This window comes from Pygocentrus nattereri, chromosome 21, assembly GCF_015220715.1.
Source record: "Pygocentrus nattereri isolate fPygNat1 chromosome 21, fPygNat1.pri, whole genome shotgun sequence".
Lineage (NCBI taxonomy): Eukaryota > Metazoa > Chordata > Actinopteri > Characiformes > Serrasalmidae > Pygocentrus > Pygocentrus nattereri.
In genome coordinates, this window is record NC_051231.1 from 11,895,574 (window position 1) to 11,912,125 (window position 16,552).

Sequence of the window (16,552 nt, forward strand, 5' to 3'; positions counted from 1 at the left end):
TCTCCATGAATGCCTTCTTCTTTACTTGTTTCTAAGTGCCCCAGTTTCTCATTTCTCTGGCTCTGTCTTGTTTTTGAAAGGAGGGAGGCTCTGTAGTCATGGCTCGAGCTCTGTGCGAGTTTGTGAACGAGAGGCAAAGAGGCCGTTGGAGTCCCTGCCAAGGCCTCGGCAGGTTTTCCCCCATTCACTCCGCGGAACAATGGAGGCGATTCAGCACTTCCAGTAGCCTGTAATCAGCACTACAAATAGAAGTGCTCCAGAGGGCGCTGTGATGGATGCCTTCACTTGGAACCTCTTAAGACACCAAGGCCATCACTTCTGCCATTTATAAACATATAGTTAAGTCTGATTATGTGGCATTGTGCTGATGTGGTTAGATAAAAATGTATTGTAGTGATTTACACTAACCAGCACACTGTCAGAGTAGAGGTTGGTTATGGGTGGTCAGTGCAGATTGGGAATGATTTTGGATGCAGCCATGCAGATTGAGCATTCCAAAAGATAGCCAAACCAGTTTAACTTGAATTTATTTGTAGCCTAAAACCTCTAGGTAGCCGCAGCTACACCGTACCACTGAAAAAAAACAAATTTTCTTTGCTTCTTAGTGGAAAGAGTTTGATATAGTATGTAACAAGTAAGTTTCTATGGTCAAGATTTGAAGTAATTTTTAAGAATTGCAGTTTTTTCCAGTCATTTAAGAGAAGGTATGTCCATAGCATGAGCCCCACCCCTCTCCACCCACTTTAGTCTTATAGGATGGACTTTGATGCCTAGTTTTGATCATTGACTGTGACAGTGAAATTGTTACACTTTTTAGTATGCGAATATTAAATGTTTTAAAATATATTGGATACTGCAGTTCATATGTGAAAAACAAAGCTCATTTTGAATTCATTGTTTTCACAGTTACGTGTGAAGGGTTTTGCTCCAAAATGTATTTTAGACCTCTTTCAATAATTTACTTTTATGATAATGAAATATGTTGTTGAGAGTGGGCTTTACATGTTAATGATTAATATCACTTTTAACTACAAAAATAAAAACATCTATTTTACATCAGCTGTTTTTTCTTCGTTCTTGTAGTATCTAAAAATGTTTCAAATGTGTGTGCAACAGCATTTTGCAATGAAACTCATGGTTTTTCTGTTGAGCTTACTTTTATGAAGACTATTTCAGCCCACACTGCTTCTTGAGTAAGGCACAAGGCACAGATTCAGATTAGCCTACAGCCAATCAGACCAGAGGTGATTTACATACATTAATCTTAAAAGCACATTAAGAGAAACAGACTAATTCTAATGAGCAGTTTATATGTTGGCGGTTGATGGCAAAACAGATGTTAAAGTGACAGTGGTGATGATACGATGAGTTAAATGCAGCATATGGGACAAAGAGAGGCTGGAAATGGCTGTGTGAAAATGAATGGAGGCTGATTTGATAAATAAACCCATATAAAAGTCATAACTGTACCTCTTGAGGAAAAATAAAATACCTGGGAAATTAAGGATATGGGCCCTTTAATTAGACCTTTTTGCTATAAACTTCTGAGCAATATGTGAACAGCAGAAAGTATCATGGATGTGTCAGCACTCATCAGCAAAAGTGTGAATCCTTTCAGTGTGTGTGACGTATTCCCACCCCTGTCTTTTTCTTCCTGTTTTGCTTCCTGGCCCTGAGCGACAGGTCAGCCAAAGCAGATCTGCTTCCTGCCCAGCTCACTTATCCCATTAAGGCGAGAGGAATCAGGGGTCAGAAATCAAAACTGCCCTTCCTGATTGAGGGTCCGCGAAGGTTAAAGGAAATGTTCCCTAACTTTTCAGAATTCACAGCATTTTCCTGTTCTGTCAGTTTTCCAGCAGCAGTATTACAGCCACAGTGTCCAATCCTTTCTGAACATGGGATTGCCACTAAGTGGGGTCAGTATTATGATATTTCATAACTAGTGATATTGATAAATTGTATCATAGTGTATTTTCTGCAGGGATCAGAAAGATTTGAACCAATCATAGAGAGCCTGTAAACAACAACCTTTGTAACTGGATAAACTGCATAAGAAGAAGCTTGAATTCTTGACTTGATTAAATATCAGCCCTTTCTGACACCAGTGTAATTTATAAATTTATGTTCAACAGTTGTTTGACGTGTTCAGTATTTATTGCCATACCAACTCAGCAGTTAGGAATTTGTCTCTGTGTACAGTGCAAAGAGACAAACACAACAGATACAACAAACAACTGTTTCCACTGTGTCTTAAACAGTTTATTTTGCAAACTTTTAATTAAAGGCAAAAAAAAAATGCATGTAGTTTTTCATGCCCATTTCAAATGTGGCACTACTTTTTGTATGTAATGTAATAGTACAATGTATGATGTGTTCTATCGTGTGGTGTTTTGGGTTTACCATTTTAGCTTTTTGTTGGTGTGTTAGCTTGGAGCTAACATATAATTGTATGCAAATGTTTTGCTGTCCCTGGGTAAATTCCACGTTTTGTTGTTTTTCTAAGTGTAAATAAGTGAAAACGTCCTACACTTCTGTACATTTTAATATACTATTACTGTTTATTGGCTAAGAATATGCCATATTTATTTGGGTTCTCTGTAGAGGATGTGTACTTTTCCCTTTTAAAAAAAAAGTGTCATTTGACCAGGGAGGGGAAAACTTTTGCCTATAACTATGTTAGCTTGTGGTTAGAGATTGAATTGAGGTTAGAGATCAGATTGGGACATTATGAGGCACAACTTTGGCTTCAAATAATGTACTTTCATAATGTCGAATGCTTAAATGTACTAAAAGATTAATTAAAAAACATGAATTAGTGTTAAATACCAAAGGCCACTGTATCATATCAAATAATGAATTTTGTGAATTGTTACACCCCTAATTGTGTTGTTTTGTTTTGTTTGTATCGTCCACCCCTAATAGCAGCTTAGTCTAAATCTTGTTTATCTGGATGAACGACTTGCCTTTCGTCAAATGGTTGCATTTCTGGTCAGTCATTTTTAATCTTTCTCTTCAACTTGCGGTTGGGGCCACAGCAGATCTCTGTTTTGGTGAGGGAACGTTGGGGGCATTGGCTAGTTTTCCACTCAGGAGGGTTTGGTGACAGACACTCTTTTGTTCTCCCTCTCCCTCTCTATTCTTTTTTCTCTCGCTCGCTTGATTCTCATGCTCAGTATGATTCACTCTCATAGACTAGCCCCCCCCCCACCACCACCACCACATATAAACACTTACATGTACTGTATCACAACGACTAACCTGCAATTACTGAAATCTGGTCTCTCTAGAGCTCCAGGCTGTTTCTGTCTGTGCTTCAAAGCACTATGTCAGTTTTATCGTTCTCCTTTTTTGGCGTTCTTCGGACTCAGTTGGCCTGTTAGGAGCAGCTGAATCATTATGTTTTGACTTGGGTGTCTTCTAGCTCCGTTTAGGGCTTGTGGTTCCATGGGCATCAATGACGGCCTGTGATTCTGTGACTGTTGCCAATTTTAAAGAGCCTAAAAGTTCAAATAACCAAAAATGTCAGCCAATATCATTTATATGGTCAAAACTTAACTTCAGTAGTTTTAGTGCTTTTGTGACTGATAAGACTGTGAGTTGCTATGATATAATATCATTTCTTATTTGTGGCATTTCTTAAGCTCAAATAAACAGAACTGTCAGAAAAAAACCTTGTAACTTCAAAATGGTATCTTTAAAGGACGGAAGAAATATTCTTAATATTCTTGTAATGGAAGTTAATGCAACCAGACATCTTTTTGAGTAAATTTGAACAAAACCTTGTATCTCCAAAACAGTAACTTTACAGGAGAAGGCAAAAACATACTTTACTTTTAATGTAAGTCAAAGGAACCAGATTTTTTTTACACGTAATTTTGGGTAATTTCTTTTGGTCCATTTACACACACTGCAAACGGCAACAGGCAACATTTTCAAATTATGCCAAAAAACTGAAAAATGTCAGATACCTTGGTTTTGTTCTGACAGCAGGCGATATTTAAATAAATGAGGAAGTTTTAAAGTTTAACAGAAGTCTTTTGTGTTTTGTGTTGTACATTGTAGAAATTTCAGCAGGTCTTTCTTCATATTGTTCGTTCTGTTCAGTTTTAATAATGTCATGCTTTGTGTGATGGTCATGGCACAGAGCTTTTCTGTTGTCTCTATGGTTTTCATAAGGCTTAAAACATGACTTCATCTAGAGTCTGAACTTACTGACCCTAATGTGACCGTGTTAGTCCCCTGAGACTAGTGCCCCATTAGTCCAGTTTCTCAGTTCAGCTTATCTTCCCCATTAAAGAATGCAACACAGATGCCTGATGTATGACTGCACAGCTCACTTTATTTAACCTAAAGTGATCATTTTGGTGTCTTCATTTAGCTGATTATGGAACAATACAATTGCTGCTCTTTATGTGCTACAGTAATCTGTCTTCACAATCAACCATTTTTGTCAAATATAACACATTTTGGATCACAGTTCGGCGTAGTTCGGAATCGCCACTCTACTTCTCATAATGCCTGAGAAGCTCCAGACAAGGCTGCAGTATACAAAACAAGCCGTGAACCAGTTGGTGCTGATGGCTGTGTAACTGAAATATTTCCCAAATTCCTGCAGTGCCTGATGGTCAGAGGGGTGAGTGTACAGGACACACATATGAGGCATATGAGGAGTTAGACAAAGCTGATGTTGCCTTACAGAAAATTCCCATTCCACCTTAAATGCTGCAGCACTTACATTCAGAAAGCTGTAGAGGTCCCACAACATAACTGCTGCTCCATTTAAGGTGGAACAGGAAAGTCTGCCTTGTAGAAATTAAGACCTGAAAGAGCACCATTTTGTGTAGCCCATGGGGCGAGTATTAGAAAGCAACCAATACCAGTATTGGCTGATACAGAGTACCGATACTAACCGAACTCACCTATAAGTCCTGATTTTTATACAATTACATTTTTTAAATATTTAATTTAGGTAAAATCTATCTAATTATCTATGCCACAAAACACTCAGCTTGTCTAGATTGCATTTACTTGTTGGATTTATTAGATGCTTAAGAAAAAAATTTTGCTTATGTAATCTATATATTTAGTATTTCTATCCATCCATCCTGCTGGTATAGTATTTCCTATTATATAATTAGTAATAAAAAGCATGTAGAACAATGTAAATAAATGTAAAATATCTTTATTGTGCAGAACAGTTAAAAACAGAACTAAATGGTCTACAGATAAACCTGTGGTGTTTACACATCAGCACACTGCAGCTTCTCTGGCTCAATAATAGAGCTGCATATTGTTTCACGTCCAAATTTCCCAATTTATTTGTCTCAGACGTGTCTTGGTCACTCGCACTGCATCTCTCAGTGTCAGTTCAGTAAATATCACCATTGTTCACGCTGTCAGTATCAGCAGCATGCAGTGTTTTTTTCTGGCTTGGGATGAGGTTATAGGCCGCGAGACACCCTTAATTTAAATAGCCTTAACTCAGACTATAGCTGCGTTCCAAAGCCTAGGCTGCAGTTGAGGTAGTGTGGGTCTGGTCTTAGTAGGACTGACCTATGATGACTCCTTAGCAGCCTATTGGTCACAGAAATGGAACCATCCTAATGAGGCTACATGGTGATGTTACCAGTATGGTGGCGTCTCTAGCAATTGCAAGAGAAACTGTGAGAAATGCAGCCTAGGCTCTGGAATGCAGCTTGTAAGTGACCACACAGCGGCTCAGCCATTCAGGTAAGCAGCTCCATTAGTTCTTAATGACTGGTGCGCATGCACGCTTCTGAAATTGCTTCGTGCTGCCAGTCACGGATATCAGTACTGCATTCAAGTGCACAGTATCAGTATCGTTGCAACACTATATTGGTCAGTTTTTACTGTTTTGCAAAATACACATTTTTCAGATTTATTCAGTTAAGTTAAAATTGTTTTCATTAAAAAAATTAAGCGACATTCCAGTATAATAAGCCAGTGTTAAACTGCAAAAATAGGTTTACTTAAGCATTTGAAACTGTGAAAAACTTTAATTATACTGTGATATAAATTTTTGGCCATGCCATCCATTACTTCGTTTTTCATCCAGCTAAGAAAATATTCTCTGTTCTTGCAGTGAACAAGCCTCGGTTTCCAGGCAGCAGAGTTGCGGTCACTGCAGCAGAATTGGTCTGTTTGTGAAAATGTACGTCTTTCAAATACAAGTCAGTCATTTATTTCAGCGAATCAGGGAATGGGAGAGATGTGAAGAGGCGGGACTGCTTTCCGGGCTCTGTGCATGCAGCCAATCAGACCCGTTCTCCTCTCTCTTACTCTCTCTGTATGCCTCGTGCTTACCAACCAGACGGGGTCACAGCCAGAGATGGAAGCTTTTGTATCAGCTCATAATAGCTTCATTCTCCTCCACTCACACGCTCGCCTGTTTGAGAGAGAGAGAGAGAGAGAGAGAGAGAAAAAAAAACTTGGACACAAGTGCATTGCATTGCTCTATATTGAGGCTTATGCTTGATATGCTATTATGCCATTCAGAATGCATCAGTCATCCACACAAGTTAGAAAGTTTGCTCACTCTTTCTCACTAGCAACTAACCTACATACCTTCATCATGTGGCAAATCAGATTTCACCACATACACCATCATACAGTCTCCACTGTAGTGAATAAGATGCAGAAAGTTTCAGTTGGATGCATACTGTTAGCTCTGGATGGTAGTAGTGGGCGATATGCTGGTTTTGCTCTGCATCAAATGACACCTCAGTCTCGAGGATTGGCCCACAGCAAGCCTTAGTCCAGAGGCTACAGTGGCATATTTATTCCAGGAGAGTCTGGCGGTCACAGATGTAAGCATGAGTGAACGAGACGCACACATAAAAACAATCAGTGCTGTATAACCAGAGAGGCTACCACAGGTTTATCTGTACATTGTTCAGTTCAGTTTTACGCATAGCCAGAGCTCACTGGCAGGCCCAAAGTTTTATTACACACTTCTATAATCTAAGAACAGCTCAACCAGTTTGCATTGAAGTCCCTGTAGTTACTGAATAATAAGCCTTAGCATATAATAAGTGAGTTTAAGGGGTTAGATTTACTTGTCAAGTATCCATTAGTTGAAATTTTATTTATGGAACTGAAAGTGGTTCTTTACACCAAATAACTCATTTTGACACATTTATTTCAAAAGTGTAGAGTCTAGGTCACTCACTACAAGCTTGGTCATGTCTTTGGTAATGAAGGAGTCAGAAGAGGTTTGACCATTGCCCAGAGAAAGTGAGTCAGGCATGAACTTCCCTTTGTGTGTGGAAAAAAGAGAAGGAATAATCTTAAGATGAAAACATTAGAAATCGTCACCCCTTGAATCTGCCCCTGCCACGCATGAATTCTTAAAATTGAAAGTTTCTGTTATAGGCACGCATTCACCCTACACAGTTCAGTATGGTCCACAGTTTGTGGGACAGTTTGGTTCATGTCACTTTTTTTTAGCAATTTTTTTATTACACAAGCTTAGTTTAATGTATATTATGTAAGTAACTTTTAAAGTTCTTTCACATAGTGGTTGCACAATAAAATGTAGAAGAACAAAACGACTGGAATAAACAATGTAAACACTAAAATGTAGAGCAATTGTATCAGTCAGTGAGTGTAAAATGTGACCAGCAAGCAAATAAAACGTAATCATCAAGTGAAATATATCTTAACAGCTACTTGTTTTTTAAGTTTTCCTTAATGAATATCAACTCTCTTGAGATGCCCAGCTCTTCACAATGTTCTGCCTTTGTTTCTTTGTGCATCTTTGGCTCCATTTCCATTTGTGCTCTGAAATAAAGATGTGCTTGGAATTTAGTACTGCAGCTCATGCACATTTAATTGGAATCCCTCATTCTCTGCAGTTCGAAATGGGTGCACATCAAACACAGTGAATCAACTGGTTCTCTTTGTTATTGCTAGACTGGTCAGAGGTAGGGGAAAGCTTCAGCAAAGCCATAGGTTGTCAAACTGGATTTCAGTTTTGGTTCAGCACTGTTACTCCACTAGTTCCTGGATGGGTTCTAGGACTGACTATACAGTTCTAGCGGGAGGAGGGGGGGTTGAATTAATGTAGAACCCTCGTTTTTTTCGGAACTTTCTAAACTTAAAATCTCTTTTACAAACCTGGTTCTTCAAAGATCCATTAAATGAAAGGTTATTAATGGAACTGAAAATGGTTCTATACACCTAATAACCCTTTTTGGACACCTTTTATTTCAAGAGTGTATAGCCTCAAAGACTTTGAGATGGCCTTGGTCACTCAGCCCGAGCTTAGCCATGTCTTTGGTAGTGAAGGAGTCAGAAGAGGTTTGACCAATGCCCAGAGAAAGTGACTCAGACATGCAAGAACTTCCCTTCGTCTGTGGAAAAAAGCAGGAATAATTGTCTTTCCACTCTGGTCCTCGATCCTATGTGGAACATGAATTGAGACAGAGCAAAAGGAAGAGAAGAGCAAATGAAAGAGGGAACAGGAGAAGAAAAGGTGGATTAAGGCCAGCCATCGGCTGTTTTTCTTCTGTGCTGAAAACGTGAGTTTAGTGTAATCAGATTATGACGGGGGTGAGATCATCGGACTCTATGGAGAGAGAAAGGCCATCCCAGTCTCTTAACGCTGCACCACCCCTTCCACACAGACATGCTGGGCCTATTCTTTACTCCCCCTGCCCCCCCACTCCTGTAATCCACTGTCTAGCAATGTTTACTTGTAACTTGATCTTGTTTGGCCAGTTTAAGATCTGCTGGCACTTTCTCTAGGAAGAGCTGTCTTATGTGATGGCATGGTTTCATTCAATAAGCACTCGATGCCATTAAAAGGCCCATAGTCTACATTTTCTTTTATTTTGTTCTTAAGACATTTGTATAATTTTATGTACCGAAAACAGTCGTCATTCATGTTTTCATGATCATTTTCGAACCTCTTTATATACACTACATTAAGACCTGTCGCGATTATTACATTACCACCTGATCGCGATTATTTAAGCTAACCACAATGATTTGTGCTGACTGCGATCATTTTGCAGTTATTTTATTTCAAGCCCAACAAACACGATATGAATATGTGGATTTTCATCACAACAAAAAAGCTCAATTCATCTTATTCATTTAATTCATCTATTTATTAATTCATTCAAGTGTAGCTGATCAGCCAAGGCACATATGGTGAAATTTGCTTATTTTAGCACTGGAGCTAAAAGGCTAATTTTGCTAGCTAACAAGTGAAAGCTTACGCATGTAAGCATGGATTTGTTTGTGCTGTGCTGTGAGCACATTTTGGTTTCAAGCCAACATCTCTGGATCCACCACTCCAACCAGTACTCCAAATTTGGGAAGACAACCAATGTTATCAGATTCCTCCCGATATCTGGCTATTCCGGAGGGTCTTGGGCAAGTGTCTAAATATCAACCCAACACTATTAGATGGCGCATGACAATGACAATCTAACACAGTGTACAGCCAAGGAAATGCTGCACTTAATATGCCTCCACTTTTCCCCAAACTGCTGCCACACATTTGAAGGCATATAGTTTATATGCTTCCAAAGTCTAAAAATTTGGAAGTCAAAAATGTCTTTTTATGCTGTAGCATTAACATCACCCTTCACTGGAATTAAGGGGACCAAACCCTGAAAAATAGCCCCAGCCCATTATTCCTCTTCCAGCAAATTCTGCTGTTGGCTCTATGCATTCTGGTAGGTGGCATTTTCCTGGCATCCACCAAACCCAGATTCGTCTATCAGGCTGCCAGATAGTGAGGCATGATTCATCTCTCCAGAGAACGTCTCGACTGCTTCAGAGCTGAGTGGTGATATGCTTTACACCACTCCAGCTGACGCTTGGCATTGCGCATAATGATTTTAGAATCGTATAAAGCTGCTTTACCTTTACCCATTACATAAAGCTCTGATGGGCAGTTCTTGGGCTGATGTTGCTTCCAAAGGCAGTTTGGAACTCTCTCTGTGTCTCCCGCTTTGTGGCTGAGCTGTTGTTGCTCGTAGATTCTACCACATATACATCTATGTCTCTCTCTCTCTCTCTCTCTCTCTCTCTCTCTCTCTCTCTCTCTCTCTCTCTCTCTCTCTCTCTCTCTCTCTCTCTCTCTCTCTCTCTCTCTCTCTCTCTCTCTCTCTCTCTCTCTCTCTCTCTCTGTACATAAAGTTCAGTAAAGTTTGTCCAAACCTCAAAGAACTTAAAATGGGCTTTTTTGCATCTTAGTTTCTAAATATGGACAGAGGAGTCAACGGTTTGAGACTTAAACTCGTATTTAAAAAAAATAATAAGGCAAATTAGCTTTTTACATGATGTGGCCCCTTTAACGACAAGTTTTTTTAAGGAAAAGTGTTTTTATAATCACTGAACATGGCTGAAACGCTGGGAATTCTTGGACTGTAAGCTAATACCATCTACACGCTGAAGCTCACCTTGAAAGGGCAACAGCAGTGAATGTAGTAGAAATCCACATATTTGTAAGATTAGCTGTATGGATTACATATGGTGTAGTTCCCTTCATTAAAGTCACAGTGAAAATACATTTTTTTAATAAACCAAACAAATCACTTTAAGCACATAATCCTTGCATTTAGGTACAGCCTGCGGAGCTCAGGCTTACAGGACATACCACACAGTCACCTGGGAACCAGGAGAAAAGTAACAGTTGGCCGACAGATTTCTTGTCTTCTTTGAAGCCTTATTTTGTGGGGTGAGGAGGCGGCAGTGGAGGGCTGGGTGTGGCCACATACTGCTTTTAGTTGTTTCATCCCTATAGGCTTTAATTAAGCCAGGCCATGGCTTGCTTCCAAGAGCGCTTTTTATTGTGAAACGGCACGTTATAGTGGGACCATGTGTGTGGAGTGCTTTTTCAAGCCTAACACAAGCTGATTGAGTTTCTTCTTTGCCTTTAGGTGCTTGTTCAGCCTCAATGAAGTCAGGATAATACTCCACCTTCATCACGGAACGTCCACTTCCCTGTCCGAATGGCGGAGATGGCTGGGCTGGGCTCAGACGAGGGAGCGACAGGCCTGGGGGAGGTGGACTGTCAGTTGGAGATTGAGAGGAAGTATGAGGTCATCCCTGCTGTCATCTGCTCCATGTGCTGCCTCTTTGGAATTATCTACTGCTTTTTTGGTAAGTAGAGATTAACAGGAGAGATTTTCCAATAATAAAGTAAACTACTTTCTAAGTTCTGCTGACTGAGCATTTTATGCAACATTAATTGAAAAGCTCCCCTTTTTTGCAGTGGAGTTTAATGAACTTCAGTATTGTTTTGTTCACAGGTTTAGAATATCGTGCTAAGTGGTAACTTTAAAGGAGGAAGTGCACTAATGTTGTGAGATTTTAAGTCATTTTAGTCCCTTTCTGGTGGTCCATTTACCATGAAGTGTTCGTTCTGAAGTCATGGACAAAATTATGATGGCAGTGATACATTCATTAATATGCTTGCTATATATTTAATAAAACTTTCAGTGGTCAAGAAAAGCTGCATGAATCACTGTTTTGTCGATCTCACAGCAGGGTTTAACAATAACTATTGCCCAAATGTCTGGTACAAGTACAATGCGACATTGGGACAACACTGGATGAGTTCATGTTGGTGGTGGGGGACACAGTGTGTAAAGAGAATGTAACTTAGGCCAAACTCAGTTCACTTGAATATTTAAACCCTCACAATGCAAAAACCATAATGATATCATTTGTTTACAAATGACGTCAGAATGAAACGCACGAGAAAATGGCAGTGAAAGGTGAATGCAAAGAAAAACGAGCTTTGTTCCCCCATGAAAAACAGATGGTAATCTTAAGCTCAGAGGTGCATTTACTTATGAACCAAAGACACCCCTAATTGAATGGAAGAGAATGGAGGGTTTCTCTCAGGTGGGCTTCTTGAGACAGAGCTGCAGCAGCACTGCAAATTAATTAAACAGGATTGATCAGTGGTAAAACTTGTAAACAACGTTTTGTCTTTAAGCTGTTGTACCTTTTCTATATTTAACATAGAAATTTCATCCTTGGATCTGTCACTGTGTTTTGGGCCTCCTGCCACGCTAAAGAAAAGGTTCTTTGACCTAAATCGCTCCCATTCATTCCAGCTAAGTTAATGTTAGCATTTTGAAAACAAAACCCCACATTCATAGCAATTTTAAATGAACACTGGGAACTATGTTTTAAATATGAAATTGTGGTGGTTTGCTGAAGTTTGTGTCTGATTTTATCTCTGTTCCAGGATACCGCTGCTTCAAAGCTGTCATGTTCCTCTCGGGCCTGATGTTCGGTTCCGTCATTATCTTCTTGCTGTGTCATAAAGAGCGAGTGCTGGACACGCAGCTGAGCGTGGAGGCCAGTGCAGGGATTGGTCTGGGCATTGGGCTGCTCTGTGGCCTAGTCACCATGCTGGTCCGCAGCGTCGGTCTCTTTATGACCGGCCTCCTTCTCGGTCTCCTGCTCGCTCTTGCTGGCTTGTTGGTCACTCAACAGTTTTACACGCCAGGCACTGTTTGGGTACGTAAGCAGTACACTTTTTGAAGCATTGTGTAGTGTTAAAATATAGAGTCTGAGTAACATATGACTAATTAACAGTTGAAGTGCATTTGTAAATTGGAGTTTAGTTTAGGTAGGTCAGAAAATTACTCAACTAGTGAAGCACCGAATGGATAGTTCTTTTTAAACTGAACTGAGTTCTGTTGAAGTCAACCTGAAAGGGAACCAATTGCAAATGACCTCAGTTCTTTTTGTGTTCTCAATGTACTCAGGACTCAAGTTTTCTTTCTGGTTCTTTGAGATCTCAGACCACTTCTTGATCAGATGACAACTCCATTAGAACTTGGACCCCTTTCACAGCACAGTGAGCGCAGTGCTTGCAAAGAGGGCAGCATTATGTGATGAATCTAACCATCCAGGTGGTGAGAGGAGCTAATAGGAGAGAAGCTAGGACATGCCTGCTGCTCTCCTATTGGCCACACTGAAACGATTGGCCAAAATGCATTGTGCAAAATTGGAATAACGGCCCTGCAGTTCTTCCATTGGGTTCCGTTTTTCGTCTGTGCTCCTCACTCAGCTCCACCCCTTGTCTGCAATGAAATGGTGTGTTTTAAATAGCTGTGGTGAATCTTAATTCATTCAGTGTTCAGTGGGAATGTAGCTTAAAACTCAGCATTGTGTGAGCAGTGTGAGCTTTAACATGGTAAAATCACACAGGCTTTCGCATCTTATCGCTTTAATATGTCAGGGCTGCTGTCTTGTCACAGATCACGCAGGCTTTGTCCTGAGTAGGACCTTATAAATGACCCTTGGTGATCTGTTTTTATCTGCTGAAGTGGCTGTGTGTACAGTAAACCTGCATGTTTTCACCATAAAGCAAAGAAAAAGCAGACTGGGACTCTTTTCACAATGCACAAATCAATTCAACCGCAAAAAGAACTACAAGCGAACCGAACTGAGACTACCTCGAGTGGTTCATTTTTTGGGGCGTTTATAGGGGTCTGAGTCCCCTGCAGACACTGAAACGGCCCGAGTGTGAAAACACCCTAAGAGTGAGTCAGTCCTTCCAGTGTGATGTGACACCAACGCCTACATGAATTTCTACCTTATCAGTGATGGCCAGGGCTGGACAGTACAAGAAATGGTACAATGTTGGCCGTTAATTTTAATGATCTGTAATGTAAGGCTTAATTAATCTTTCAAAAGTTGGTAACGGTTTCAAACAAACTTCTCTGCATTTTATTGTTCTGGCAGAAAAGAGTGTTTTTTTGTTGTTTTTGGCCAAAAATGTTTGTCAGCTGAAACTAGTGATGTACCGATATGGGAATTGTGGGGTGATACTCATGTCTATTTTTTATGTAGATATCTCCATCTAGCATTACAGAGAAATATAATGTTGATTTTTATTAGAGGGTCATAAGTGCAGAAAAATGAAACTTTATAATGATATTTAGTAACCCAGTAACCCAGCATCACTTAAACATTCTGCTGTTCCAGAATACATCATCAAATATCAGTTTGAAGTATTGATCATTGACAGATGCTGATCGTTTCTTAACAAATATCTGCTCATACCGTTATTGTTCAAAGATCACTGTGCATCCCTGTACTTGAATAACACCAGTGATTTTTGACTACTTGACTGTCTGCCATTTTCTTTTGATAGAGCTTAAGTTGGAATCACAGTGCTCAAGAGCACAAGCACAAGAGCAGGCACTCTTATTGGGTGGGCAGGATTGGCTCACTCCTTACTGCCAATCAAGTTACGTAGTCAGATCACATTAGCAGACCATTTCCTGCCTGGAGAGATTATGGTTTAACAGACATTCTTTATAAGATTAAAAATGACTTTGTAAAGCTTTCTAGATTTATGACCACCAGCAGCTTTCACAGAGGTCTGTGATATACTTTCTTCTTTAAAAGCAGTCATTGTGGTTTAATTAGATATTTGAATGATTATATGTTGGGCTTTCACTATCAATTATGTTTGTAATTTGTTTGTAATCGAATGGTTATTTTGATAGTTGTTTGTGGCCTGTTTTTTTAGTCCATTAAAATGATCCTGACCACAAACCTATCATACCGTGCAGAGGCTTTGCCTTTATAATATTCCAAAATCATGAAACAAAATACAGATTTACTGAAAAAGAATGAATAGATAGCATTTGAAAACAATTCTGTGCAAATAAATGCCATAGTAAACTAACGCTGCTTCAAGCCTATCATTTAATGAACTTACTGTATAAATTGTCACTGTATAAGTGCCCCGAGTACCACCTGTATAATAATGCTAATTCCCACATGCCTTTCTATGTAAATTTCAGTGTTATTGCTAAGCTAATTGTGGTTTATACTCACTTTCCACACAAGATTTAATACAACTCAAGTCAGGTCTGCTTGAACAAGCTTGTACGATGCAGTCAAATGGCACATTCTTTACTTTGTGTGTGTTGTACTTACAGTGAATCCTTTTATAAAGCCCAACTGAATGTTATAGCCGTCTGCCGAACTGTTCAGTTCAGACCTAGTTCAACAAAACCATATATGTGCAATTTGTAGCAGAAAACCTTTTAACTTTCTTAATTTTAATTTTACTTTCTAAACATAGAATCCTGCTGGTACGGGTTTTCTCCCTTTCAGTGATCAACACATAAAATGACTTGTGTACTGATAAACCTGGCCTTGTAATAACCAGCAGAAGCCCTCTAAATGTATTATTCAAATATCATGAAGCCATTTCACTGATAGTATAAAATTTAGGGTTTTTTAATATTGAGTAATAATATTGAATTAGGTAATCATAACGGTCGTTGTTAAGTGTTTACCCTGTGTTATCTGTCACAGGTTCCCTTGGGTGCTCTTCTTGGCGCAGGCATGCTCTGTGCTGTTTTAACCCTTCAGTGGCAGAAGCTCTTCACCGTGCTCTCCACAGCAGTGTTTGGTGCAGCCATCATGACAGTGTGTGCCGATTACTTTGTGGAGATGCTGGCTCTGGTCTCTCACGTGTACGAATGCCTGCGTCTGGTTCCCACCCCCAAACCCCTCTGCTGGTACAGCTGGGTCATCCTGGGCATCTGGCCCACGCTCAGCATCATGGGTGTGCTAGTGCAGTGGAAGCTCACGGCTGAAGGATTTTCACACACAGAAGGTAAACTAACCAACCCTCAGTTTATTTTATAATATTTATACATTGCAAAAAAGGGGCCAGTGATTTTATGTATTGATTTGATTGGTATTATATTTGTTGTTACCATTTTGTTTTAATCATTACCAGTAAAATATTTCGTCTCAAATTCTCAAATTTCACCGCAATTCAGTTTGGTTTGATTACATTTTTTACCGTTCAGTAACAAAAAGAAACTCAATCCACAAAAATGACTGGAAAAATATTTTGTAGTGGTACATAAACAATAAAAAAACAATACACTAAGCATTTTTTTTACTTTACATACACTAGGAATTTTATTTTGGCAAAAAAATGAGCTTATTTCATTGAGTATTATTATAATCACCTGCTGTTCCAGAATTGATGCAGTTTCTGTTCCTGTTCATCGATTCATTTCTTACGTTATTTTGCTGTCACCTCTACATTTCCGCTATAATTCATTGTCTGCTGTTCTCTCTGTTTCAGTTATCATCAGCAGAAGGCAGAAGAGAGTCCAACTCATGAAAATAAGACAGAAGGATGCTAAAAAGCTCCAGCTCTCTGGCAGTCAAGAGGGAACATATCGTCGCAAACCAACTCCCGTAAAACGCTACGCTGGAGATCTTCTAGCACCAGTTAGTTTCCTAAGAACCTAATGGTGATGTATCTTCTCAGATGTTCTCATGCAGGTATATGTTTAGCAGTAGAAGACAAGTCTTCATAGACCATAACCAGGCATTCAGAACTTCAGAGCAAATTTTCAATACTGATGTGCTGTCATTAAAAGACTACAGTACTGATACAATTATTTAGAATTATGGCCTTAAATTAGCTGAAGATTGAAGACTGACTCAAAAATTAGGACTGTTGACCTGGGATTCGCCTTCTCTTACTTGGGCCTTGTAATACAAAAAGCTTAAT

General features: G+C 39.5%; 1 protein-coding gene across 3 annotated transcripts in view; it reads left to right on the forward strand.

Annotated features, from left to right (window-relative positions):
- The window catches only part of LOC108431540 (transmembrane protein 198-like), a 31,874-nt gene that overhangs the window by 13,186 nt on the left and 2,136 nt on the right, over positions 1–16,552 (forward strand). For 2 of the 3 annotated variants that reach the window (XM_017704763.2, XM_037532437.1), the window contains exons 2-5: positions 10,914–11,136; positions 12,233–12,507; positions 15,331–15,634; positions 16,118–16,266. In XM_017704763.2, the coding sequence (XP_017560252.1) occupies positions 10,986–11,136; positions 12,233–12,507; positions 15,331–15,634; positions 16,118–16,266 (879 nt within the window). In that variant the 5' untranslated portion in view covers positions 10,914–10,985. Of the gene's footprint in view, positions 1–10,913; positions 11,137–12,232; positions 12,508–15,330; positions 15,635–16,117; positions 16,321–16,552 lie in introns of all 3 variants that reach the window. The other variant, XM_017704766.2, reaches the window with a different exon arrangement.